The sequence below is a fragment of the Cololabis saira genome, chromosome 16, assembly GCF_033807715.1.
Source record: "Cololabis saira isolate AMF1-May2022 chromosome 16, fColSai1.1, whole genome shotgun sequence".
Lineage (NCBI taxonomy): Eukaryota > Metazoa > Chordata > Actinopteri > Beloniformes > Belonidae > Cololabis > Cololabis saira.
Window position 1 is genome coordinate 11405946 of NC_084602.1, and position 27345 is coordinate 11433290.

General features: G+C 39.2%; 1 protein-coding gene across 1 annotated transcript in view; it reads left to right on the forward strand.

Annotated features, from left to right (window-relative positions):
• Positions 1 to 2998: 2998 nt before the first annotated feature.
• The window catches only part of LOC133462420 (uncharacterized protein C14orf132), a 44066-nt gene continuing 19719 nt past the window's right edge, over positions 2999 to 27345 (forward strand). The window contains exon 1 of the mRNA XM_061743659.1: positions 2999 to 3294. Coding sequence (XP_061599643.1) covers positions 3268 to 3294 — 27 coding nt within the window. The 5' untranslated portion in view covers positions 2999 to 3267. The remainder of the gene's footprint in view (positions 3295 to 27345) is intronic.

The following is a 27345-nucleotide window of genomic DNA, read 5'->3' on the forward strand; positions in this document are numbered from 1 at the left end:
GTATGCTTGCAGTTTCTTTATCTGTCCATCCTTAGAGACGGTTTGCTTCTGAATGTCCCAATCACACACCTAATGTGGTCCTGGCTGACTTCAGAGCCCCATAAAATTAAATTTTATATTCTAAGAAGAAGATATCTTGTCATAAAAGACACCCATTCAATAAAAAGGGTGATTTTGCAATTATTCAGAATAGTTTTCATGTTACTTACTTGGAAATGATAAAACACAAGTTGATGATTTACATTGGTGGCAGGGCTATTCATAAAGTGGCAGCCTCCTACAGTAATTATGTGTTTGTATAGTGGCAAAGAGCCTCTTCTAGCCATTACACAAGAACGCTATGAGGGCAATCCCAATGAGCGCCTTTAACATTACACTCGCGCCTGCTGAACATCTCATTCTAAAATGCAGAGCTTTAATCTGCAACTGCAGCAGCTTACGCTTGATGGGAAGACTTAACAAAGTAACTTGCTGCAAGAAATCCTCTGTCAAACTACAAGCTATTTTACATAAGGTTCCACACTAAACAGAGAAAACAATTTATCATCCTGGTATTGCGCTCCAAGATTACTGTCATGTTCAAACAGGAAATCCATCACCACCCGCATCAAAGCTGAAAATAAATAAATGTCTAAAACAGATTTGGAGCCTGTGCTGTAGCATTAAGATTTCACTGAAATGAAACTGTGGCAGCCAGTTAAACATGATAGATGTGGTGCAAATATGATACCAACAGGTCAATACAACACACACGTGGAAAAGTTACACATGCAAGCAAAATCTGTCAGATTGGTTAGATGGATTGATATTATATTGTGTAGAGCGTTCTGAAAAGAAGCTCTGTTCAATATATGAAAAAAAGTCAAATGAATTCACTCAACTTGTTTTCCAGGTCATGTTTCTCATGAAAGCAGGTTCAAGTTGTGTGTGCTTGTTTTCTATCGCACAGGAAAAACAATAAAGCTATCTTTTTTGTACACAGACACATACTGTATGGGCAGTAATAAGAAACATCATGCATTTTTAATGTTGAAAAATAGAGCGCTCGCCCATGAACCTGAAGGTCAGTGGTTCGAGCCCTAGTTCCTCCTGTGTCCACCAAAGTGTCCTTGGGCAAGACACTGAACCCCCAGGTTTTCCTGGTTGTCAGGCGAGCGCTGTTGCATAGCAGCTCTGCCGACCACCGGTGAGTGAATGGGTGACTGTCTGCAGTGTGAAGCGCTTTGGGGGTGTAGAACTACAGCTGGGAGGCTCTAGACAAATGTAAGCCATTTACCATTGACCATTCACCAAAATCCTGGGAATTTTCAAAGTCGGAAACATTCCCAGGAATATTAGGGATTTCAATGGAATTTTTTTTTTGCAAATTTGTAAAAACAACTGTGTGTTAGCCTATAACAGGAGGCTTAAACATCCTTTAGCATATGCAAATTATGTTAAATGTCTACTCTGTGCATTCCTTGCATGCACAGATAATTTCAGTAGCCAGTACACAACACTGAGTCCAAGGACAGGAAGACGTTTTATGATATAATGATGATAAATATATTTTCTATACCGGCTTAATCCTACACAGGGTGGTGGTGTTCTGCAGGAGCCTATCCCACCTCATTACGGGTGAAAGGCCAGGGTACAAACAACCACACACCCCTACTGCAATTTAAAACCAGTCAACCTAACATACATGTTTTAAGACCCACACAAGCGCCATGAGAACATGCAAACACAGAAAAACTCCTGCTGATATTCTAAATAGGATAGGTAAAAAAATTGTCATTGACTGGTTAAGAGGTTAGCTACAGGTACTAGCAGCTCATCACTCTTTTACTTCAATCTTTTGCTCACCAGCTTTCTGTCATCATGCAACAATAAAAGTTTTATCTATTCTATTAATGTTACCCATTTCTGTCAATTTGTCCAGCATCACTTATGTGCATGGTATTGCATTAGTATTTAAGTTATTTTTCCAGTGACATACACACTATTTGAGTCCATATTGAAACATTTCCAAATTTCTCTGGTTTAACTTACAATGGAAAACTTGAAAAATTTGATGTCCGTTTACAAACATTTTTTAAAATAAGAATAATAATGAAGAAATACGTTGCCCTCTTTTTTCTTTTGAAACAGTGTTGTAACTCCAGAGAAGGAATACTCTGATTAAACAGTTTTTTTTGTGTTTTTCTTTTTAACCTAGCAACTGAATAATCAAAGTATAAAGGAATATCTAGCACAGCTATTGGTACAGCACCCAGGTCTTTATTTGACTCTGGACTATTAAAAAAAAAATCTACTTATCAAAATCTCTCATCTTCTTTTGTATCTTGATCAGGGAGACAAGCTCTTATTGACGCTCATAACCTAGTTTCAAGAAATGGTTAAAATAAAGAAAAATAAAAAAAAGCAAAGAGGAGAAGGAAGACAGAACAAGAGAGAGAAGCCAGATATTTTTATGTGGCTTCTTAATGCTTACTATCCTGTCAGTGAGAAGGGAGATGCCGACTGAGGAAGCTGTGTGGTGGGATAATTAGATTCTGTGGTTGCATGAGCTCATATTCATATTCATATATGGGGAGAAAAAAAGGCTCCTGTCAATTGTTGCACCTACTATGAAGGATTCTGTACACACACACACACACACACACACACACACACACACACACACACACACACACACACACACACACACACACACACACACACACACACACACACACACACCAAATAAATAAATCAATAAAAAAAAAATTATTTCATGACTTCTACGACTAAAACTAATAAGTGTTTTAAAGAGTATTAGTTTTTGATGGAAAACGAATTAGATAGGCTTGAATGTTTCGAGGCACAACAATAATGCAAGGTTTAAAGAAAGGGATGAGAGAGAGAAAGAGGGTGAGTGGTGGAGGGGACTTGCACCTCCTCTGTTATTATGAGACAGTTCGGCTCCTCCTCCTCCTCCTCCTCCTCCTCCATCTCTCCCTCTCACGCTGTCACTTGCAGCCACATCTCTTCATCACACCGTCTGTTCTGCGTTCTCTCCTCCTTGCTTGCTTGATCTCATTCTCCTTTATTTATTCCCCCCCACCTTTGTTTTTCTACATACTCGACATGCTCCAAACGTGAAGTCCGCCAACTTCCAGCAGCCTCGGTGGATGCAGACAGAGTGAGGGAGAGAGCAGTCAGATGCTCTAACCAGGAATAAACCGGAGCGAGAAAACAGCACGCAGGTTCACCTCCTTCATTGAGTGCCTTGAACGGAGCAACAGTATGGATCTGTCATTCATGGCCGCGCAGGTGAGCAGCTTTTCCTCCAAACTGCTGGCTTTGGTGCCAACTTTGCATCCACCACATTTCTAAACACTGATATCATGGGTGTGGCTGGTCAACAAGTTCCTATCGCTCTTTGTGAAATTACAGCCGCCCGAAAACCTGTCTAAAAATAAACATCCCGATATTTAAAATATTACTGATAATAGAATATTGGTAAAGAGCGCACGCCGTTGTGCATGACACTACAGTTTTTGAGTAAGTACCACTGAGTAGCTGTCACCATCCTCTCAAAGTTTATAGCTCGTGACGTCACGTGTGTCTCTGACACACTTATTTGTGTTTTTGTGTCTGAATTAGGAGCAAAGTATCACTTAAAGTTTTTTTCATTCATTTTATTTCGCTCATAGATCTGTAAATGTATGCTCTGCCATTCACTTCTACCCACTTAATTGGGCCAAATGAAATGTAGACATTAATTATTAATGCATAATAATAATATTAATAATAATGTAGTTCCTTTAAGATCATTTGCTGTTATGCATTTGTTTTGAACAAGTGGTTTGTTTCTATTTCGAGCTGATGTGGGAGCCAGTTTTTCATGCACTCACCCCCTGATGTCGACTTGCTTATGGTTTGTTTGGTTTCATATACTTAGCCAGTGCAACTACCATTAAAGGGTGCTTAGCATTAGTTTTGCTGCTAAGCTCTATTCTGAGGGCCAGATGCTTCCAAATATTTCCCACCCATCTCAAAACAAGGGGCCTCTAAATGGAAATGCATTAGAGCATGGACCCGTATGCATTGTTGTTCATGATGAGGTGAAGTAATAACTGCTGGAAGCAAGAGACCTTGAAAGTCAGGAAAAGTGTTGCATTATTTCTTGTTTGCATGAGGGCCAAAGCTTAACAGTGAAAGCGAGATAGCAATAATTAAACAAACAACATTTATGTCATGTACAGAATATTACATACACAATAGAAAACCCATTCATCCATTTTCTATACCAGTTTTAGCCTTTGGGGGGTCTATAGAAAATCAAAAAGAAAAAAATAAACAGAATAATTGAAGCATGTCTAATCCAAAAATGAACGAATAAAAGAGCTTTGATGTGAAGGTAAAGTCAAAGGAGCAGGACCAAAAAAGGTAGAACAAAAACAGGAATCCAAAACTAGGCGAGGAGACATGGAGGGAGCAAACAGTACGGACCAACCGGAGCAGGGGAAAGACAAGACCAGATTTACACAGGAGATAACGAGACACAGGTGCAGACAATCAGGGCAGATGGGAAACAGGAGGGACAGAACTGAAACTCAAAACAGGGGGAAACGTCAAACCCTGACAATTGGTTCCTTATTCATCATACCCAGTACTCGAGTTGTAAAAAAAAAAAAATCAGGGGGGATGGTGGATTTTATCATATGGGGACAGATAATTTGTGCTGATTACAAATAATATATTACAAATAATAGCAGTGACCAAAACACCTGCAGAAATACTGCTGGAATGACATAGCAGCAGTTAAATGCAGCCTTCTGTAAGCTTTAAATATCCACTGGGCTTACATCAAATACATCAAAACATAACAATAAAAACAGTTTTCTGAACTTATCAATATGACTCTGTCCTTCACAGGATAAGTAAAATGGATCACTGCAAAAACTAAAATCTTATCAAGAATATTTGTCTTATTTCTAGTTCAAATGTCTCATTTTAGAAAAAAATCTCATTACACTTAAAACAAGACTCATCACTGGAAAAAACAACAATTTTCACCTGTTTCAAGTAGATTTTCACTTGAAATAAGTAGAAAAATCTGCCAGTGGAACAAGATTTTTTTGCTTGTAATAAGAAGATAAATCTTGTCCCACTGGCAGATTTTCCTACTTATTTCAAGTGAAAATTTACTTGAAAGAGGTGAAAATTGTCAAATAAGTTATTTTTCTGGTGATGACTCTAAATGTTGAAATAGCAGTAAAACCACATTCATTGATGAAATGACATAAGGGATGGAAAGGGGGGATGGCAGTTTTACTGGGGGGATGATTTTGACCGTTCTTATTTCAGGGACGATGCCATCCCCCCTCATACCACCTCAACTCCAGTACTGATCATACCTCCAAACAGTTTGAACGGTGTAAAAAAAAAAATCACAAGTAAAGAACTTCCCTCGAAAACAAGATGGAGTTACTTTAAGTGTCTTGTGATTGGTCAAGTTTCTTCAACTTTTTCCTTGAGTTAGTCATGAACGCACACAATTCCTGATGCTGGTCGAGAACAGATCACAAAGCTTGAAACTAAGATAGAGCTTGACATACTGTATTACTTATGTTTTCAATATTAGCTTTCAAGTGATTACATTTGTTGTGATTAATTGAAAGAATTCCATAGCATATTTGTGATTAATCACTAGGGGTGTAACAATATATCGTGCCACGAAATTTCGCGATACAAAAACGTCACGATACGTGTCGTGGAGGTGACAAACTGTATCGCGATATTGGATTATTAATATTAATCTATTGTGTTGACTAGTAACGCGCAGCGTATTTGTGCCGACCGCGCCACGACCCGCGGACCAAAATCTTACTCCGCTCAGAAGAAACTAGTATTGTTTTGCAGCCCCGATCACGGGACTCTTGGGGGGTTTAGAGCTCTGAACTTTTACTTATGTAAGGCTGGTGTAGAGTTAAGCCTTACCTTATTAAATTAAACCTTTTTCGGGTCATGAGTAGGATAAACACGGGGACAACTTCTGCTGTGTTCGAGTGTACTTTAATGTCCGCTCAACAGTGTAGGATTTTAGAACATCAACACAGCACCTATATGGGCTCAAATTAAAGCCATAAATATTTTGTATCTGTAAATAAACTTTGTACTTGTAGAAATATTTTGTGTGTGTGCAAAAAATATTTGTACTGGCAAAAAATATTTGTACTTGTAGAAATATTTTGTTCATGTGTAAAACATTTTTGTAGCTGTGGAATTCATTTGTCTGTGTGCAACATTGGATATACAAAGCTACAAACTTTTTTTTACAAAAGCTACAAACTTTTTTTACAATTACGAATTATGGCAAATTATGTTTTGATGTGCCAATAATAAGAGCCAATCAGCGATCTTTGGCACGGGTTTCAAAGCGTTTCTGGAGAGCCAATCACCACATTGCATCGCCTACTGATGTCGCCGCCATATTGGATGTGGCAAGACTGCGCTGTAAACTAATACAAGTAAATTAACTTATTTTCATAAAGCTCCCTTCTACAAAGAAATTTACGTTTTACGTAAGTTTTTCTAAGTACAAATATTTTTTGCACACCCACAAAATATTTCTACAAGTACAAATATTTTTTGCAAGTACAAATATTTTTTGCACACGCACAAAATATTTCTACAAGTACAAATATTTTTTGCAAACGCACAAAATATTTCTACAAGTACAAATATTTTTTGCAAGTACAAATATTTTTTGCACACACACAAAATACGTTTATTTACAGATACAAAATATTTATGGCTTTAATTTGAGCCCATACACCTAGTGCCGTACTGTGGCGTATCACTCCGCCCAATCTAAAACATACTAAGCACTACAGATAAGATTACTAGTGTAATTATAGTCCCTGATTTACCAGAATATATTTATAAAATAATGAACCCTGAATTACCAAAATAACCTTCTTAACAAAAATAAATCTCCTCTTACACTTATAAGGTGAGCATGAATCAATCTTTTTTATGATGTAAAATTGTATGTATTTATTTACTTTTATTTATTTATTTATTTATTTATTTATTTAATTTTAGTTGTTACATTTCTGGAAAAGAAAAAAGTCAAATCATACATGAGAGAAACTATTCAGTTTGTGGCAAAATGTTTTTACTTGTATGAAACTTGTATGCATAATGAATACCTGACATTTACTTTTAGTTCAGTTTGTGGAAAATGGTTGGCCTGGCTTGCTCTTTAAAACTTAAACAGTTATAAAGCATTACAAACTGGAACAATAGAGAAAACGTACAGTATTGTTTTGTATTTTGTGTCTTTCAAATAAAAGACCATTTTTTCCAGTCATATGTTCCTCATTCAAGGTTGTTAAAAAAAATACTGCTATAATATCGTATCGTTATCGTGACCTCAATATCGTGTATCGTACCGTATCGTGAGATTAGTGTATTGTTACACCCATATTTATCACAAGTAATTGCTCAAATATTTTATTTTCTCTTTATCGTAAAAATATATTTTTAGGGCTTTCTTACAGTGCGAAGGCCCTATTGTATCTGTAGGAGATGTCGTTTTTATTTTCCTCGTTTTTATTTTTCTTCCGACGAAATGAGGGCCTTTTTGCCCCCCTAAACGTGCCCCAAATGTCACCAAATTTTGCACGGAAGCCAGGCCTGGCGAAAAATGTGATATTTCATGGTTTGCATTAATGGGCGTGGTAAAATGGCTCAACAGCGCCCCCTAGAAAACTTTGTGTCTCAAGCCCCACAATACGGTTTGACGTACATGCACGAAAATCAGTACACACATGTATCATGTCGCAACCTAAAGAAAAGTCTCTTGGCGCCATGGCCGAAACCGAACAGGAAGTCGGCCATTTGGAATTAATCGTGTAATTTTGGCGCAATTTATGCCATTTCTTAGCCTGCTTCTTCGCCCGAACTGTAACGTGCACCCAGGTGTGTTATACATCAAAATGTGCGTCCCCATCCTGCAACAATGCGCATTACTTTTCTCAGTCAAAAGCGTTACCGTGGCGACACTAGACGCCAAAAAGCGCGCCCCCCCCCTTCATCTGATTGGTCCATATTTGATAGTTCCTACTTTCTGCTATAACTTTTGAATGGTTTGATATCAAGAGTCGTTGGTGGTGTCATCGGACTTAGTTTTGAGTCCTTGAACATAATTGGTGCAAATTAGCCCCACCCCTTCTTCTGATTGGTCGATATTTCATAGTTCCTATTTTTTGCTATAACTTTTGAATGATTTCACATAGAGAGTCGAAGGTGGTGTCATCTGACTTAGTTTTGAGTCATTGAAATCCTTGAAAATTGCATGCGCGAGGGCCCGTTCACCGCTGCTTGCAGCTTTAATTTCTAACTTGCAGTTATACAGGGGGAGACAATAATCATTGCTTTAAAGAAATGTTGTTGTTATATTCTTATGTCAAAAACATGTCCTGAAAGTGAAATTAATGTGCAATGAAACATCCAGTGTTTTTAAGCAGTTTTTGATAAACATATTTACAGACTAGCTGAACATTTTGAAGCAGGATACCCTGCTGTAAATGTCCGGCAGCAGCTCCACAGCTGATGTGTATCAGCTGAAGGAGCTGGTAACCACAGCTAACTTTGATTGCAAACGGTGGGCGTGTTCTCATTGGCTTTCTTAGTCAGAAAAGAAAAAGGATATGGCCTTTAATTTTTTTTTGTATATTACAGTCTATGCGGAAAATAGGTTTTTAAGTTTCAGAAGACTAATGCGTCATGCGTCATGCATACCTTCTTATTTCTCCGAAGTACAGTTTGGGCTGAGGCTCATATTATATTTTCTGTTGACTGGGCTGTTGACATGATGTCCTGATGGTAGATAAACACACTCTGCCCCATAGCATCTAACCAATCAACGCAACCACTGCCTTAATGTAGTTCAAGTACTGAAATAAAATCTGGCTCCACAGAGTTCACAACACCTAGATACACATTTATTTTACATATAAATACAGCAACATCATACAAGTCTTTTTTTAAGATTCATTGCCGCCACGGGCCAGAAAATTTGAAAAACATGGGAAAGCATGCCATGTCCGCTTGAAATATCACCTGTTCAGGTTTGTGAGAGCCATTATACGTGCAGCATATAAATGCAGAGTATACTACTGGAGGGATTTTGAAAAGACATCCAGCCGGTGTTGGAATTGATAAATGAAGTTGTGGTTTTCTTGCAAGTAGAAGAACCGAACCAGTTCATTCTTTAAAAGGTTTTAAAGCTGAAGCAACACTGAATTGACACAAGCGCCTGCTCATCATCAGCACCAGTGTTGTTTGTTCAGCTTGGAAAACAGCTTGTTTTAATGAAAATTCGGTTGCAGGCCATTGCCTGCCTCACTGTTACTGATGAAGAAATGGTTGTGCTTAACAACATCTCACAGTGTGATTGAATCCTGGGGTTTGAATCTGCGTTGAACAGGTGCAATGCCTTAGCAAAAAAGACAGTTTTGCCTTGGTGGCCTTTTGTCCTTTAAATAGGACTATTTTGTCTGCAGAAAAGCAAACAAACTGGACAACCACGAGGCTTGTGTGTGAATTCGACCAGCACCCAATCAGATATGTGTGAGAGTTATGAACCTGTTCATAGTCGAGCTGAAAACCAATCAGTTTTGCGATGGCAGAATGGTGTTATCTACATTTATGCGTTTGGCTCTGCTGGAATTGCAACACCTGACAAAATAAATAAATAAAAAACGAAGCATTTTTTTCCCCCATAACTCTAAAGAGCCATCACTGAAGCAAACGCACTAAAGGTGAATTGAGGCAGCTGACCTTCTCCTAGAGTAAGAGTATAGACCATAGTTCTGAGAGTCCCTGATGATCACTCAGGTCACTCGGCCCCTCCTTGGCACGACAGCCGACAGGTCACATATGTGACTTTGTTTACCGTACATAAAAACTCAACCTGCACAGAGTGGAGGAGAAGACATATCCACTTTGTTTACTGCCAACTTGATAACGTGTTGCAGGATGCTTTAAAGGGGCAGTCCAGAGTTAAAGGAATATTCTACGGCAGAGGTGTCGGACTCCAGTCCTCGTCCCTGCAGGTTTTAGATGTTTCCCTGCTTCATTGCACCATGATACAAGTGACTGTGTCATCAACAGAACTATCCAGACTTTGATGACAAGCTGGTGATGATGATTAATTAGAATCAGGTGTGTTAAAGCAGTGAAACATCTAAAACATGCAGGACACCGGCCCCTCTGGGATTCAGTTTGACACCTGTGTTCTACGGTCAAATCAACCTCGGATGTATTGCTAGATGGTAATGGGTTCAAACTTTCATTAGGGACGAAAACAATGTGAATCGAAGCAGTTTTGAGTCAGAACTGAATGCACCGTTTGCAGCATAATGGCTATTAACATTTGCCCCGAGAGCATGTACAACATCAGAATAAATTGACTCAAAAATGCCATTCCACTCAAGCGATAGTGTGAATAGGGTCCCTACAGACAACGTAAGGATATTTAAACTGTCTATGAATACTAAAAGTGTCTAAGTAGTACTGTTTATATGGGAATGCTCCTCCAGTTTGCTGCTATGTTGGCATAAATCTGTGTGAGACTTATTCAAGACTGATAGATGGTAAAAAAAAAAAAAAAAAGGGTTCATGGCTGGTAATTACATGTTTATGACAAAAAAAAGGCAAGCGTTTGAAGCAGAGGCCATAAACTCTTGTCCTTCTGAGAACGTACCAGCAATTGGAAGAGTCAAACCTTGATAACAAACAGTCGGAGATCCATTCATCAGAATCAGGTGTGTTGGAGCCGGGTGACCTCTAAAAAGAGGCAGGACAGTTTCCACGCCAACAACCTGTATGGAGCAACACTATATCGCTATCGTTTTAATAGACACATAAAAAATGACATTTTTTACACTTTAATCCTTAAATTATAGTGTAGTCTTACAAATGTCCAAGAGAAAGTATTCAGAGCTAAATTAGCTCAGCCATGAACACCTACAGCAGTTAAGTGCAGCATGCCATGGTAATGTACAAGGCTTCGTAGTTTGACTGGAATTAAACCATAAATTATGTCAGTTCCAACACCACATACAATTAGAGAGAGGTATGTTTGAACACGTGAAACTCATACTATATCTAACAGAAACAAATCACCAGATATCACAATTTGTGATAAATACTTTGGTAAGAGTAAGGGTTACAATTATGATGCTGTTAAACCGGCATATCCAATTACGGCGAACATTAGTAGAGTTGAGCTTGCATCAAAGTTACCAGTAAACTATCTTTCAGACAGTACAGGATCTTCCAGTTGCAGTCTTTACAAAGTTCAATAATTGTCAGCGAGTTTACAAGAACAGCCAGCTCTAGGATTCTTTTTAAGTACCGTAGAAGGGCCATCTATTGACAAGACCTTTGTACAACAAGAAAGATCATTCGAAAAAAGAAAAGTGCATGATGGTACACAGTGATGTGGATTTGCATGCCAGCCAATGTATTGCGCAACCTCTGAAAGCATGAACAGTAACTTCCCAACTAAAGACGGCACACTGCTGTGGTGCTGCACAATAGTACTTTTCACACTGTGCCCTCGAGGATGGGGACTGATGCATGTTTGCTGCTCATCGCTGTTGTGTTTGTGAAGTAAACGGGAAGGTTGGAGTTGATGTTGTTCTTGAAGTGGCACCAGAAGTAGTCCAAGTCAGACATTTAATGATTTTCCAGTTCACCTTACTTTAAAGGAGCATGAGGCAGGATTTATGAAAATAATTCGTATACGTTTTACGTTTTCTGACGGCTGTCGGGGGTACTGCAGCCAACAGCGAAGCCGGCATGGGAGAACGGGGAGAACGAGCATGCAGCGTCATGTGACGTCACATCCGCAGGACAGCGCGGGAAATTCCGGTCACAATTGCAGCACATTTTGCAGCACACAGCCTGTTCAAGGCAACGGACAGATACACTAGAGGGCTCATTCTTTTGGGTTTGGAACGCTTCATCTGACATTATTACTAGAAAACTTAAAACGTATACAAATTTTTTTCATAAATCCTGCCTCAATCCTGCCTCATGCTCCTTTAACCTTCCTGCCCAAAATACAGCTATCTGAGACTACAAGTCACTAATTTAACTGATAAAACTCATTTTCACGTCTTTCACTTAGTCAGGCAACATGTCCCTGGTGTTTTGAAGACTGAAATAAAAGATTTTTTTTACACGTCCGTCTAACGTGGTGATCCCCCTGCCTGCACGTCATTGGGCCTTCACCATCACTTGATCTCTCGTCGATGACAGATGCTGTTAAAATGTAAAACTGTCTTTGATTTCTTAAAAAAAGAGAAAGATTGTCTGACAAAATTAGGCATCCTGTAAGACAAATAACAATCCAGACTGGTTACATTGTTTGCCACGGTTTGGTTGTATTTCATTTTGTTGAAATTGTTTTGTTTAACATCTCTGAGACATACTAAATAGCTCTTGGCAGAACAGCGTGTTTTGGTGAGTGATTTGCATTTGGCAGTAATGCCTCGCTGCTTTCAACTGACAAAAGGCGATCGTTCATTAGGCTCAAAGTAGCGGCGTCCTCGAGCTCTGCAGAGCAGGGGTTGTTGGTGAGAACCAGTACAGCTGAATGCAATGAAGAAAGTTAAAATGATCTTTCTTTTCAATTAATTGTAGTCTAGGCCACTTTCATCTTGTCACTCAGTATCCGTCTGCCAAGACTAACTCTTTACGTGCAGCGTTGATGAATATAAACTATACATGGCCAGATGATCATAAAGACAAAAGAAAAAAACATAACATTAAACCTTAGAGAACTTTACCGTGGGCTTATGGTTACCTCTTTTTGGATCAGCACCTTTATAAACATCAACGACAAGTCTATTAATTTATTGATTAATTCCAGATAATTCAAAACCACGTTAACTTTAGTATGAATCTATGCATCTATATACAAAGAGATATACATATACACACACACAAACACACACACACACACACACACACACACACACACACACACACACACACACACACACACACACACACACACACATTTGGAACATACAGAATCACTTCTAAATACATTTATATAAATAAATGAATATATTTTAAGTGAATGTATACAAAATAAATAAGTCTATACCCAATGTGCACACACCTATCTATATATACATACACACACATAACACATCCATCCATCCATTATCTATACCCGCTTTATCCTGTACAGGGTCACGGGGGTCTGCTGGAGCCTATCCCAGCTAATTACAGGTGAGAGGCAGGTTCACCCTGGACAGGTCCAAGTCTATCGCAGGGACACATATGGTGCTTTTCCACTAGTACCTACTCAGCCCAACTCGCCTCGGTACGCCTCGTCACGCATCGTCCCGGCTCCACCCGCTTTGTCCCCGTTTGTTTTTCCACAGCCAGGTGAGAAGTGGGGGGGTTGGGATGAAGCTGCTGTGACGTACTCGATTGCGCAACCGCTTTGTTCATGTCGGCGCTGATCAGAAATCAGCTGGAGCCGCGAGCGGCTGAGAAGAGACAGAGCTCTTGGTAGATCTGATCGTTCCTTATCGCCCGTCTACATCCCTTTTTTAATTCTCTCGTCAGCCACCAGGTTTATGAACATCTGCACCTCAGAGTTGGATCACCAAACAGATGTTTGCGCTGTATAATAAAATCCCTGCGAGTCACTCTCGCGCTGACTGCGCGGCCCCGCCCCCCGACCAATCAGTGGCGCGGAGGGTGATGACGTCAGATATCGTGCCGGCTCAGCCCGGTTAGAACCTCGCCAGGATAGTTACAGAAAAGGTATCTGCTTGGCACGGCTCCACCCGCCTCGGCCCGTAGTGGAAAAGCGCAAGACAGGGGCGAGTCGAGTAGAAGCGCGCTGAGTAGGTACTAGTGGAAAAGCGCCAATAGATAAACAGACAATTAGACACACTCACACCTACAGGCAATTTAGAGTCATCAATGTACCTACTATTCATGTTTTTGGACTGTGGGAGAAGCCGGAGTAATTGGAGGGAGTCGAATCGGGAACCTTTTCACTTTGAGGCAACAGTGCTCCACTAAACCACCGTGCTGCCCATAACAACACATATAACACACGCTTTAACGTGTCTGAAAAGAGGTAGGAAGAAGTAGAGTCAGAGTCTTATGAATTTATTATTTAAAAAAAAAACAGCAAAAAACAAACAAACACATCTACATATAAAGCAATGCAGAAAGCAATCTAATTATATTGCACATTTATATGCAAATACAAAAAACTGATTAAGCATAGAACTTGGAGGGGGAAGAAAAAACAAAAAAATAAATTACTTTTTCAAGTACACACTTAGATGTCGTACAAGACGGTCTTGACTCCTCAGAGTTGACTGAGAAGACTTTCTTCTTCTACACGTGTTTGCACCCATATTTCTAACGCATACTCAGTAGCGATTTCCCTTTGTTTCTACACCAGCTACTGGGAGGATAAATTACCTGTGGAAACGTTTGCACCATGTGAAGGCTGGGCCCGTCAGAATATTTAATTTGCAGGTGTTAAGGAGGGAAAATGTATGAGTAACTGATCTTGAGGTGAGTCTGAATGTGTTTTAGACGGGCTTGAGCCCTGTTCTGGGCATGGTGCCAGTCTCAGGCCTGCTCCTGCTGATAGATCTGCCAGAGAGAGCAGCAAAACCCCTAAGGCTTTGTCTGTCCAGTAGATGGTGACCGCATTGGCCCCTGGTCTTTTTAATCACTTTGGATGTGAGCAGATGATGTACGTTGTTTATTTTCTTACATCCCCGCTTAAATGGACTGAAACAATGCCGACCTATTTCTGTATACTTCAGACATTTTGTCTTTTCATGACAGCCCATCAGACTCTCTCATTTCTCATTCACCGGTGAAGCTGTGGCTCTCATTCACTCCGGCTGACAAGGTATTCCATCTCGTCTTGTGTTGAAGAGGGCAGACAAGAGTGAAAGGATGACAAGGAGCGCCGTGGTTGACTGCAAAAACAAACACAGCCATCTATGTTTATTTGCAACTCCTGCAAGCGTCCTCTCACCCCCCCTAAGACTACGACCAGAGTCTGGCGAGCAGTTTACTTTACTGTGGTGCCAAATCTTATCACAAAACAGTAAGTGCTTGAAAGTCAACTTGGGTAGATGATTTGAAGTTAGAAAGACGCAGCAGTCAGATTTGTTTGTGCGCCGGTGCCCTCTGATAAGAAGCTAAGTTATAGAGATTCGAGTTGAATAGGTCACAGATGAGATTATTTTCCTATTAAAAATACACTTTTGGAAATAAAAGATAGGGCAAGGGCTAAATCACGACCGTTTCTCTGTTGCCAAATGCCAAAAAAACCCAATTACATAATCATGTTATCTCACTGTGAGGTCTTTCTGCCCTGACTGTCCCTCTTAAAAGATCTCCTGCTCCGTGTGATGCAGGCGTATTTGAAGAGAGTAATAATGGCGCACCAGCCTTTTCACCTCGAGGAGTTCCTCTCCCCTCCAGTCTGCTTTCTCTGCAAATTACTTTTGATCAACGCTGTCGTCTTGAGACAGTGAAAACTCACTACATCCCTGATTTTTCAGTAGTGATGCACCGAAATGAAAATTTGTGGCCGAAACCGAAACCGAAAATAATAATAAACACTTGGCCGAATACCGAACAATACCGAACATGGTTCTTCAGCAGTTTTTCATTTATTTTGCCAATTTTTTCACCATTGCATAAATCAAATACTTTTGATTTAGGCATGCTTTTCAAAGAAAAAAATCTTTTACAAAATTACAAGGTAAACATTTTTTTAATTTCCCAGCATTATGTTGTTTTGGTTCCACCTCCTGGTGAATGTTAGGTAAAATTCTTATGGGGTTAGTTTTTGGTTGGCCAACGATTTATGTGGTGCGCAACGTTACGGGACGGAGCGGCCAGTCTATTTCCTTATTTTACAACGCCGTTATTAATTGTTCGTTTTTTTTCCCCACTTATTCCACCGAACACCGAAAGTGTTTTTTTTGCCATTTTCGGCCGAACAATTTCGGTTACCGAACAATCGGTGCATCACTATTTTTCAGTCTTCTTCCACTTTTATAAACAGGTTGAGGAATTACCAGTCAACTCAAAAGAAAAAAAAAAAACAAAAAAAAAGAGTTTTAAATGATGAAAAATATGTAACCGTGTCTTTCACAGCGCTTGGCTGTGTTTAGGAGCTGTTTAACTGACTTTCAAACTCATACACTGGATCACTGCACGAGAATATTCTGTGAGAGCTCAGATAAATCAAAATTAAATCCGCTGAATTTGTTTTTGTGTGCCCCTGTATACAACAGGAATGTGTACTTCTAAGCTTTACAGCCAGCAGGAGCACTCAGAGATGTTTACGTGCAGTGAATGCACAGTGAGCAACATGAAGATGTTACTAATGAAGAGAACCTACGGAAAGCGTTAAAAATATCACACAGTTTGACACATTTCCATTTACAGATGATTCTCACTGCTGGGTTGAAGGAGAGGTCAGGCTCTTCACAGTGGGACCACCTTGTAGTTCATTCTGATTCAGTGTGGCACGATGAAGCAGCAGACGTGCAGGAGACGAGAACGAAACACAATTTGCTATTTATTGTTAGAAGCGCTGGTTTGAGATATATGTGAAGCATCGTCCGCACAATCACAATCAAATTACAGATTCATTAAATACTTTAAGAGGAGAAAGAATATACTGCAATTGCTTTTAAATGAGCACCTTCTTGCTCACTCACTTTCTACTTCAGTGAGAAATCTTTATGCCATCAATAATGAGGAATTGACTGACTTTACAGCCTTGGCTAAACAGCCCTGTATCGATGTGGGTTAAACCCCAATGTTGAGTCTTAATCTGTATCATTTATAGATCACGGCAGATCCATCTGTTGGTATCAGTGTGGACTGTAATGGGCCAGTCTGTGCAGTAATTTAGTTGACCATTCTGTATTAATATTGACATATTTTATACAGTTATTGAGGGTGATGAGCAGGTGGAACCTGGGAGACGAGGTGGAGTTTTAAGCTCGGCCTGCGAGAGACATCAGTCCAGACCGTCCAATATTTTACCGGTTTACACAGGAAGAAACTGTCATGCCGCAATAACAGTAAATATGGGAGCACTTTTGTTTCCGAGCAGCAAGATAAACATGAAAAAGCAAGACAAAAGGGAAACCTTTTGCAATGGTTTGGTTACAGAAATGTTGAATGTGCAAAACAGTACAATATTGCGTGAAAACTCAAAAAAAGAGGTTGTCCAAGGTTGAAACTACTTTTCACCTGACACAAACAAAGAACAACATTGCACTGTAGAAACAAGCTATGCAGACATGTATGAGCAAGATGCTAATAGCTGATGATCTGTAACCCAAAAGTAAAATGAACCAAGCATTCCTGGAGTAATCTCTAATTCCACTTCATATGACAGAGAGAGTAAACAATGGATGGAAATAACAAGTGCTGTAACTTGTTGCTTGGCAAAGGACACGTTGCCAATCCAAAAAACGGTGGGAAAAGAGCATTTAAGTGCTTCATGACGCAGCATGCCAGAGAGGAAATATTTTTCCAAGACAGTTTTGCTTGTGATTTGCAAAGTATGCTGTAAAAAAAAAAAAAAAGGGCAGTCAAGTGGTCATCGGTAGATTTTTTTAAATCAACATTTGGTTGAGTTTTTCGGATTATGTCATCAATGTTTCTTCACTCAGAAGAGGACAAAGAAAGTCCTGTGGTGTTTCACGCACAAATCTAGTAATAATAGATCAAAATGCATAGTCCTCTGCACCGCTCAACACTGAATGAAGAAAATGAAATATTCTGTAACATATGAAAGTAGATCACTGAAAAGAAGGACGGAAAAAGCACTGTTTTAATTTGCACTGCTGGTTTCTGCAAGTTACACTCACAATTAAAATATTTTTATCTTTTTCTATTCACAGTGATAAATATCCTTAGTGAAAATGACATTAAATGATCATGATGTCATTTTGAGGCCATATCACCCAGCTCTACATGTGAGATTTATATTTCTTGCTCCTTGAATGGATCTTTGGAGACAATGAAGTAATTATAATAAGAAACCATTCAGAGGAGTGAAAGCCAAAAAGCAACAAAACTCTGCTCACGATCCCTGCCTGAACTGGCTCCCAACGGGGGTTGCCTCATTTTGGTCGCAGCTTCAGTATTTATCATGTGTCACAAGATTGTATGCAGATGAGCGTTACACTCCAGATGCTTCCAAATAGTCATTTATGTTAGTTATTTTTGGTTGTACTACAAGGAAGGGCTGAAAGGTTGAATTTAGCTGATTAAATTAACAAACTGCAAAGGTCATAATTATTTATACAGGTCAAGACAGATTTAGTTTCTGTATTTTGCTACGTCCGAAGGCAACACAATGAACATGTGCCAACATCTGGAAATAATAAATAAATAAATGAAGTGTTGGTCATGCCCTAAAAGTGACATTTGATGAGGTATCCATCAAATGTTCTATATGTATATATATCTATATCTATATATATATATATATATATATATATATATATATATATATATATATATATAGTAATGATCTGAAGCTTGACTTCATAATATCACAATACCAAAGACATTTCCCCCCAAATTGTTTTTTATTACCATCAGGTGCAAAACATTTGTTCGACAACCTTTCTCCTTTTTGAGTAAAAAATAAAACTAAATGACGGGGAACCACTTCCAAAGTTGGTTATAATCTTGAGCGGGTAATCTGCTCCCATTATTGTAAACGTGCACATGAGCCAAGAGAGGCTGGGTAATTGACAGATGCAGCAGCTGCAGCCAAAGGAGGCGAAGCAAGCTGGAGTGCAAGAAAATGGCACGACATAATGTAAAAGCCACTTAGCTGCCACACAGTGACATACAGTTTCCAAGCGTTTCCGTGCCGTCTTATTTCACTGTAGCTACAAATATCTATCCAGTGTTTTGTAGCTGAGTGACTGCGTATTGAAAGAAGTCCTGTGGAGAATTAAAGGGAGACTTGATGAACTGTGATGGGCAAAAATGAAGCAATAACATCCTTCCCTGATAGACAAACTCACTAACTACATCATGCTTCCTATAGTAATGTGCCTCAGGTATGAATTATGTATCTGATATAAATTATCAATTTTACACTCATCAAGAGATCATTTGTAGCCAGCTTCCTCTCGTGTATTGATATTGTTTCTTTGATTTGGGGTTAAATTTCAGGAGAAAACTGAAACTCATCAGACTGATGTCGCTGCCATTAAAGCACAGAACTTGCAGATCTGGATTCGGCTCATGTGAGTTTTGGGGTGAAAAGGGAACTGGAGACAAATTCTTAAGATTTAAGCAGTGGGTGGATGTTCTGCTCCAATGAAGGGTGGTGAGATGGTGAACGGTGGCAAAACATTATAGACTGTTAGTGGGGAAGCAGAGATGAATAATGATTGCAGTCGAGCATCAGCGTGGCTGCTGTAATTTATGAGAATCGTTATGCATTTTTGTAATCATTAGCATGCTAAAGACTACGTAAGTGTGTTGACTTCTGAGTCTTTAGAATTATATAAGATTTTATTCACATGTCACTTACATTCTCATAGGTTTAATTCAATTAGTTTGCTCTTCATAGTGCAAAATAGAAAAGTGAAAGATTTCTCACTGTGATGGAAACAAGCTTCCCAGGAACTTACCACAACAGGTATGAGCTGTCGCCCACTTCACAGGATAGCTCTATAATGACCCAAAGCTGATTTATTTTTTATTTTTCTGTTTCATTCAAGCCTCACTCCTTGAATGTGACCTTGGGTTTGATCGAGGGAGGTTGCCCTGAGGCAAAAGGCAGAGTGCAGACAGGCCTTTGTCTTGCTATTTCTGTCTCACTAACCTTTTGTTTCATATAGAACGAACCTGGAACGATAATAGTACTTAATGCTCCACTGTCCAAAAAGTTCTGAATGACGTCTGCCTTTAGCTTCCAGAGTTATTTTAGGATTTTATTGGCAGTCTCATTTCAAGAATCTGCCAAATGCACAAATGCAGCATATCTTATTCTTTGAAATCATAGGATAGTTTTCTATTTCAATTGTATGTTCCTGTATGACAGTTTCATTATTCATGCCATATCCAATACACTTTGCAGTTAACTTTATTTCAACTGCTATAATTCACAATAAAAGCCTCAGGGAAATTTCAAGTGAGAAAAAAAACAGCCATAAACAAAAACCTAATCATTTAGCTTTTATTGTCTGAAAAATAATCTTTTGTTCACAAGCCTCACTCAACACATTTCAACCTCCAGTACATAAAACACACAGCTCTAATCTATAAATCCACAGTTTAAATACACCTTCTAAGAGCTCACAGACCTATAAATAGCATCATAAAAAAATATATAGTATATTATAAGCATTGTGCAGTGTCTATTTCATGATGCCCAGAGTTCTTAATAAAGTGAGAATGAAGGACTTCTTATAGATGTTCCTCCGGGCCAGTGTGATCCCGTAACGCCTGCCTGACGGCAGTAGCACAAATGAATAAATAATGAGGAGGTGAGGAGGATCGTCAGTGAACAGGGTGGCAAAGGTCAGACACGTGAGTTTAGGGGATGCGGTTCATTTACTGGCCTGGTCGACAATACGGGAAAGTTTTGTTTCATTTTTTTATTTTTTATATATTTATACATAAGGATGTTGTGTCAGGATGAGATGTTAAAAAAGCTAAATTACAGTTAAAATGACCATGCTGACATGAAGGGTCCTTGGCTTTTAAAATAAAACCGAAAACCTTATTGAACTGTGTGACTTGGATAAGATAACTATTAAGATGAAGAAAATGTTTTAGCACATACAGCCCAACAGAACAGAAACAGTCACGACATCATTTCTTTCAGGAACTATTTTATTTGCGGAGGAGCTCATGCCCTCATTAAATTCAAGAAATGCATCGTTCAACAGAGCTATGACTTCCTTCATCTGAAAAGTTACGCTTCAAATGAACTTGTCACAATTTCCCTGCTAATGTCCCTCTTAACGGTGAATTACACCCCTCCGTGTGCAGCGCTGCTGTTTTCTGTCAGCAGTTATCTGATATTTTACACCAGGTGATTTATAGGCACTGTTTGTTTTTCTTAAAATACTGGCCAAGCCTCAACAGTTTTAATCATATTTTACGTAAGGTGACTTTTTCCTTCTGGGTGCCTGCAACTTTAATGCCCGTTTGATGAATCAGGCACTTGCAGTATAGCAGTTGTAATACGTATGGAAATCATTTGGAAGTACTGCTGTTATGCACGAGTGGCTGAGAAATACGCCAACATTGACTTTTTTTTCTCCTTTCTTGAAATTTTTATGACGTCCACTAGGAGCTGTGAATCAATTCACAGCTTGAGCGTCAAGCTTCTCCCTTCCGATGTCGAGATGAGTCTGAACCACATTGCATAAATGTTGAATTCATCTAAGCTTCTGTCAGTTGGATTTGTGGATCTGCCCCTGAGCTTTGACAGAGAAAATGCTATATTAAGCCCTTCTTCATGATTTCTGGCATTTTGTTCCAGCCAGCTTAAGTAAAAAGGGGGAATAAAGGTGTCCATGTTGCAACATGTGGCACGAGACATCAATCTCCCATTCACTCGGCTCGCTGCATGTCTGCCGGGATTACACCTTGTTTGTAAGCGCCTGCAGCATAGCTGTCTAAGATTACTATTTGACAACCTGGTTATTAAAAAAACATTGTTTTGAATCAATGCTGGCATTGTCTTGATTGATTACATTCTCATCTGAGTTTTGTTTACTTCTATGCTGGCAGATTTACAGGTCAGCTGTGCATCTCTATGACTGATGGTCCAAAGGCTCACAGCATTAAAAATCTAGGCTGTCAAGTGAGCGTATAGATGTCTGTTTTTATTTTGTATGGTATAATCAAAACAAACACCAATGTATGTGTTGAAGAGGATTGAATACTATAGTTACTGTGCAGTTCCTTTAAACACAACAGCAAGTGAGCCAACCTGACACCCCTCCTGTGCTGTTATATTGTACCATTGGTGGCTGTAGGTCAGGAGGTAAAGAAGCTGTCTGCCAACCTGAAGGTTGGTGGTTCGATTGCAAAGATTGTTGTGTATTGATCTGTGTAAACCTCTGTTGACTAAGAGAGTGCTCTGTGTGGGTAGTGGACGGGAAAGGCTTTATAAATACAGTTGATTTACAGAAACGGCTACTGTGTTCACAATACAAGCCACATTGTCCAATGCATTTCTTATTTCTTAAAGATCGTATTTGATGGCGTACACGTGTCTTTAATCAGATTTATGTGAACACAGCAGTCTTCTCAAAAGCCATGCTTGCATCGGTTTGCTTCAATAGAAAACTTTGCATTTGTGCGACCACATAAAAGCAAAACAGTTGATTGAGGTAATCTAAAAGTCTTAAAGGAAAGTGAGCACAGCTATTATTGGTGAAATTTAGCTTGAGAGGACAAAAAAAGGTTTGCCCGATTATGTTAAAAGATCAAGAAGATGAAGATTGATCTTTAGCACTGAGGTGTGCATGCCTGGCGAGGAATACAACCCCTTTCCTATAGTCCATGCATGGTGTCACATGGTGTATGGGTTGCATTTCTGATCTATTCCACATACTGAAGTAACACTATTAAGATTTAATGATTGTAATTTATGGAAAAGGAAATATTTTACCCACTCAGGCAACCGTTACTTCAACAAGAAAAAAAACTAAAAACAGACAAAATCCTCACTTCAGGCAGGTAGTTTGGACATATAGGCCAAGTCTGTTGCTTCAATGAGATTAAGGCAGTGTCTCCCAACCTGGGGTCCGGGCCCCCCCTGGGGGGGCGCCTGAGATCTCTGGAGGGTGCGAAACTTTGTCTGCTTTGAGGATATGCAGTTGTAAAAATTATATTTGCGCATGTTAAATAAATAAAAAATAATAACACACCTAATGGAATACTGTAATCCAAGTCTGTATAAACCCACGTAGTATTTTAAAATGACCAATATATTTCTAAGTTATTTAGCATGATAAAAACTTAATAACTTATTATTATATCATTATTCAACATTTAATCACAATACTACTCCGACAGGTGGTTAAAGGAAGAATGTTAAAAATGTTTGCCCTCATATAAGAGACATTTTTCAGAAATTATTTTATGTCCTTGCAATTATTTTCTGTGCGTATTTTATACATTGGTGACGCAAAAGGAAGGTGAGAAAGACAAAGTCATATGTATACAGGATAAACCAAAGAGAAATGTGTCACAAAAACATAATAAATGTTCATTTTTTCAATTAAAGATTTGTAACGAATCACTTTACTCTTTTGGTGCGAGTACGTACGGGTCGGGGGGCCCGGCTGGTTTTAGACACAAGTAGGGGGGGCTCCAAGGAAAAAATGTTGGGAACCACTGGATTAAGGTATGGGATATACTTGCTGTTGGTGCTTTCGTTTGCGTCCGTTCACGTCAGTTCGCGTGCACCACCAACCACAACGTCGCTCGCGTAGTACGCGAGGAGAGCGTGTCGTACCGGCGGTGACCGATAGGGGGCAGTAAGCAGAGCAACAGTTGGAAAAGTGATTCAATATTTAGTAGTAGCGGTAGTAGCAGTAGCAGATTAGAACAACTAACAAGTTTATATGACACCATTGGATGAAGAAAAGATTATAACATTGCTTTGGTTGCGATCTCGTCAAAGGAAACGGAGCCAGGGACCTCCACGTTGTCACTTGTGGCCAGCTCAGACCGGGACCAGCTGGTACCGGGTCTTTTTGAGAACGTGCACGTCAACGCGTCAAATAAACGCAGGATACGCGTGGCGGCCAGGACGCGTACGCATCAAGCCAAACATGCAGATTGGCTTAAATAATATTAGTTCCATATTTTCATGTAAGACTTACATTAAGTTAGTGGAAATGCACTTATACAATGAAACTGTCAAGTCTTTGCATCCAGCCTTGTAAAAGATTCTACTTTTTGTGAGATTAAGAATTGACTCACAATTGAGAAAAAAAATAAAAAGGCACATATTTTATTGAGTGCTTTATGTTCTTCAGGAAGCACTGTGGTGTGACTTTGTCAGCCAGATCCTGTCTGAGACTGGTGGTGCAAAGAGGATCTCCCTGAAACAGGGAGAGGCAAGAAATTCAGCAGTGCAAACCGCTTCATCTCAACGGAGGAGAAGTGATAAAGGTTAAACCCTTAGTTTATGAAACCATTAATAAACCATTAATATATCTGCAGACAGTTGTTAAAAACAGAAATGTGTCGCCTCATTATCTGCCATCAGAAAGAATGAAAAATAAATAAAATAAAAAAGAAACTGTGCCAGATAACCCCTGAACAAGAAGAAAATGAAAACACTTGTCTTATCTACAGCAGTGCAGCTGAGATGGGGAAAGACGGGTATTTATTTGATAGAGACAAGCTGAAAGATGTCAAAGCATGGTTGTTACGGAGAACGCTGTAGCTCAGCTGAACAAATGTATAAACAAGCCCAGGAAATCCTTGGTTTTCAGTGACTTTGATAGCTTAAGAATAAAAGTGGAACAAACATGTCAGAGTTTTAGTAGGTGATCTCACAGATATTTTAAAGAAGTGTGTGCTTGGCCTATATTTGAAATACCTTGTTGAATAACTTTATTAAATGTCTTCTCAGTTTCTGCAACTTTATGTATTGTGTCTCCAATTTCTGTTCACCTCCCGGTGCGCCAAAGACAAGTGAGATGACGTCTCTAGTAACATCCAAGGCTGCTTGTGAATCTTTATGAGAAAGGAGTGAAGATCTTATGAAAGTATCTCACAATAATGTCACAGACAAAAATCAGTACAGAGAGCAGAGCCGGGTTCAGAGGAACAAGAGAGGTATGGGAGAGCCAGAAAGTCTCAGGTTGTTGAGCCTTTATCAGTGTCATGAAATATGGAGAAGAAAAAAAACATCCGATCGCCTTCATGTTGTGCTCAATGGCATATTACATGGTTGTGAGTTTGGAAAACACCTAGTATCAAATCTAGGAGAGACACACTGTTCTGATTCCATGAAAAATACTTGAGAATTAGACTTGAAATGACAGAACAACAGACAGGGTATGATAACTGTCCCTAAACATGAAATCATGTTAGTAACACAACACTATGCGCTTCAGTGAATGTATTGTTCCCAAACAAGCCCTTCCTTTTACACAGTTTGGACTTTTGGGGGTCGTGGGTGAGGCTGAGTTGGTGCAGGAGGCAGTCAGAGCTGTTCCTGTGTGCAGCTGCAGGGAGCATCATCTTTTATTTTAATGTTTAAAATTACTGGAAAGTAGGAGGGTGGGTCCAGGTCATGTCTTTCTAATAGAGTTTTTAATATCAAAGATTTTAAAACTACATGCGGACGTGAGGTCAGAATATGTAGATGCCAAATTTAGCAGGAACTATTTTCCCCTGATCGTTGTAAATACGGGATTTTCTGCAGTGTAGAATATTGCTCTATACACGCGAGACAGCAGCGTCTGGTGTTGATGAAAAAGATGCCGTTATTGGAGTCGGGACAATCAATGAGTGAGCAGGTGGAGAAGTTATTTTCTATTTTTTCCAGTGGTGGCTCAGGAAATAGGACTGAGGCATTTTGATGCACCACTGCCCTGGCATGGATCTGGAAAGGTCACAGTACTTCACAAAAATCAAATAAAATGAAAAAAAAAACTAAACATCTGTTCCACTACTATTTGTTGGGATGGGGTATTAGAAGTTTCTCAACAGTAAAACAGAAAGGTGAAACATTATAAAGAAGTTGCAAAAAAAACATGTAACACATGTATAGAGTAGTGATCAGTCTGGTCTCACTAAACCATGCACAAACAAATCTGGTGATTGCTCATGTCTTATCGGAGGCTTTTGTTAAATCTAATGTGAAAGCATATATCGTTTTCACTTGTCCCTCCCCTGTACCGAAGCGCTGTCAAGGCAGCCTAGTCTTGGTGCAGCAGCCCATCCCTGCTCCAGTCGAAGTAGCAGATATTTATTTTTCTCGTGTGAAATTGCATGCACTTTGGGCAGGAAACAAAAATAAAAAGAAGCCTAAACTTGAATCAAGCACATGAGTGGTTTTCTTGGGGCAGCACTCACACGTGTGTGCTGATTAATATGCATTATGCACATTTATGCACAAAGAAATATTCTTTTCAACTTTTGCTGGTCTTCAGTTTCATTTCCCAGGAGAGTTTTCTTAAATAAGACTGTACTTTAAGTCTGTAAGGAGACAAATACTTGTGAACGTTAGTATATTTAGAGGAGAAGGAGGACGATCTGAATACAAATTCTCCAGTTTGAAAAAAGGTAGTTATACATAAAATATGAATGCTATACAAGGGTGTGGGAGACAAATGTAGACTACCGGTATTTAAATGATTATTTTTCCCACTATGGCAAATACATTATTTTAGAAGGCAAACCTAAAAGTAAAAAGGTTAATACAGAAAGTTCATATGCCACTGGGTAAAGTTCCTAAAAAGAAAAAAAAATGACAGGAAATTATATTCCCCTCGAGGAAATGACTTCTCAGTCTATATGAAATGAGGAGTAACTGCCATTCTGAGGTCGTTAAAGTACTGGATCATCATGAGAAGATTCAAGACCAGAAATGACAAGGCCAGGGCAACGAGAGAGAGAGAGCTACTGGAGAAGAGAGAGAAACAATGTCAGTGAAAGGTCTGGTGTCCAGGACTGAATTATGTCCTGCAGAGCCGGTAGGACTTGGAGGCCAGCACACTCCTCTCCTCAGCTCTGCTTTGTATTTTGAGTGAAGAAAGTTCCAAGGTGAAGTTGAAAAGAATTAATTTGAGGTGACTTGAAATGTTCTTGCTTTGATGCATGTGTATCACTCTGAAACCAGCGTAGTAAAGTTCCATGTAATTGGACACTTCAAACATTAGTCATTATTTTTGCAAGTACCCTCTACTCCCGATCAGCTTGAAAGCACATATCAATTTTAGCATCAAATATAAGGAAGGAACTAATTATTTTTTTATTTTATATTTTTTTATTTTTTCCTTTTTACATGTAGTGCTGAATTTATTCCCTCGAGCGTTCATTATCTTTGTGGTTGATCCAGTGTAAAAAGTTATCTGTTTACATACTTATGCTTGAAAGTGTAGTTTAAAATAAAAAGGGTAGAGCTTTTCTTTTCCACAGTGGGTGAACTGTGAAACAAACTGCACAACATCACCAGCTTACTGTTACAAACGGTAGTAGTTTAAGGATGTACTACTAATACTACTACTGTCATTTAGCAGACGCTTTTATCCAAAGCAACTTACA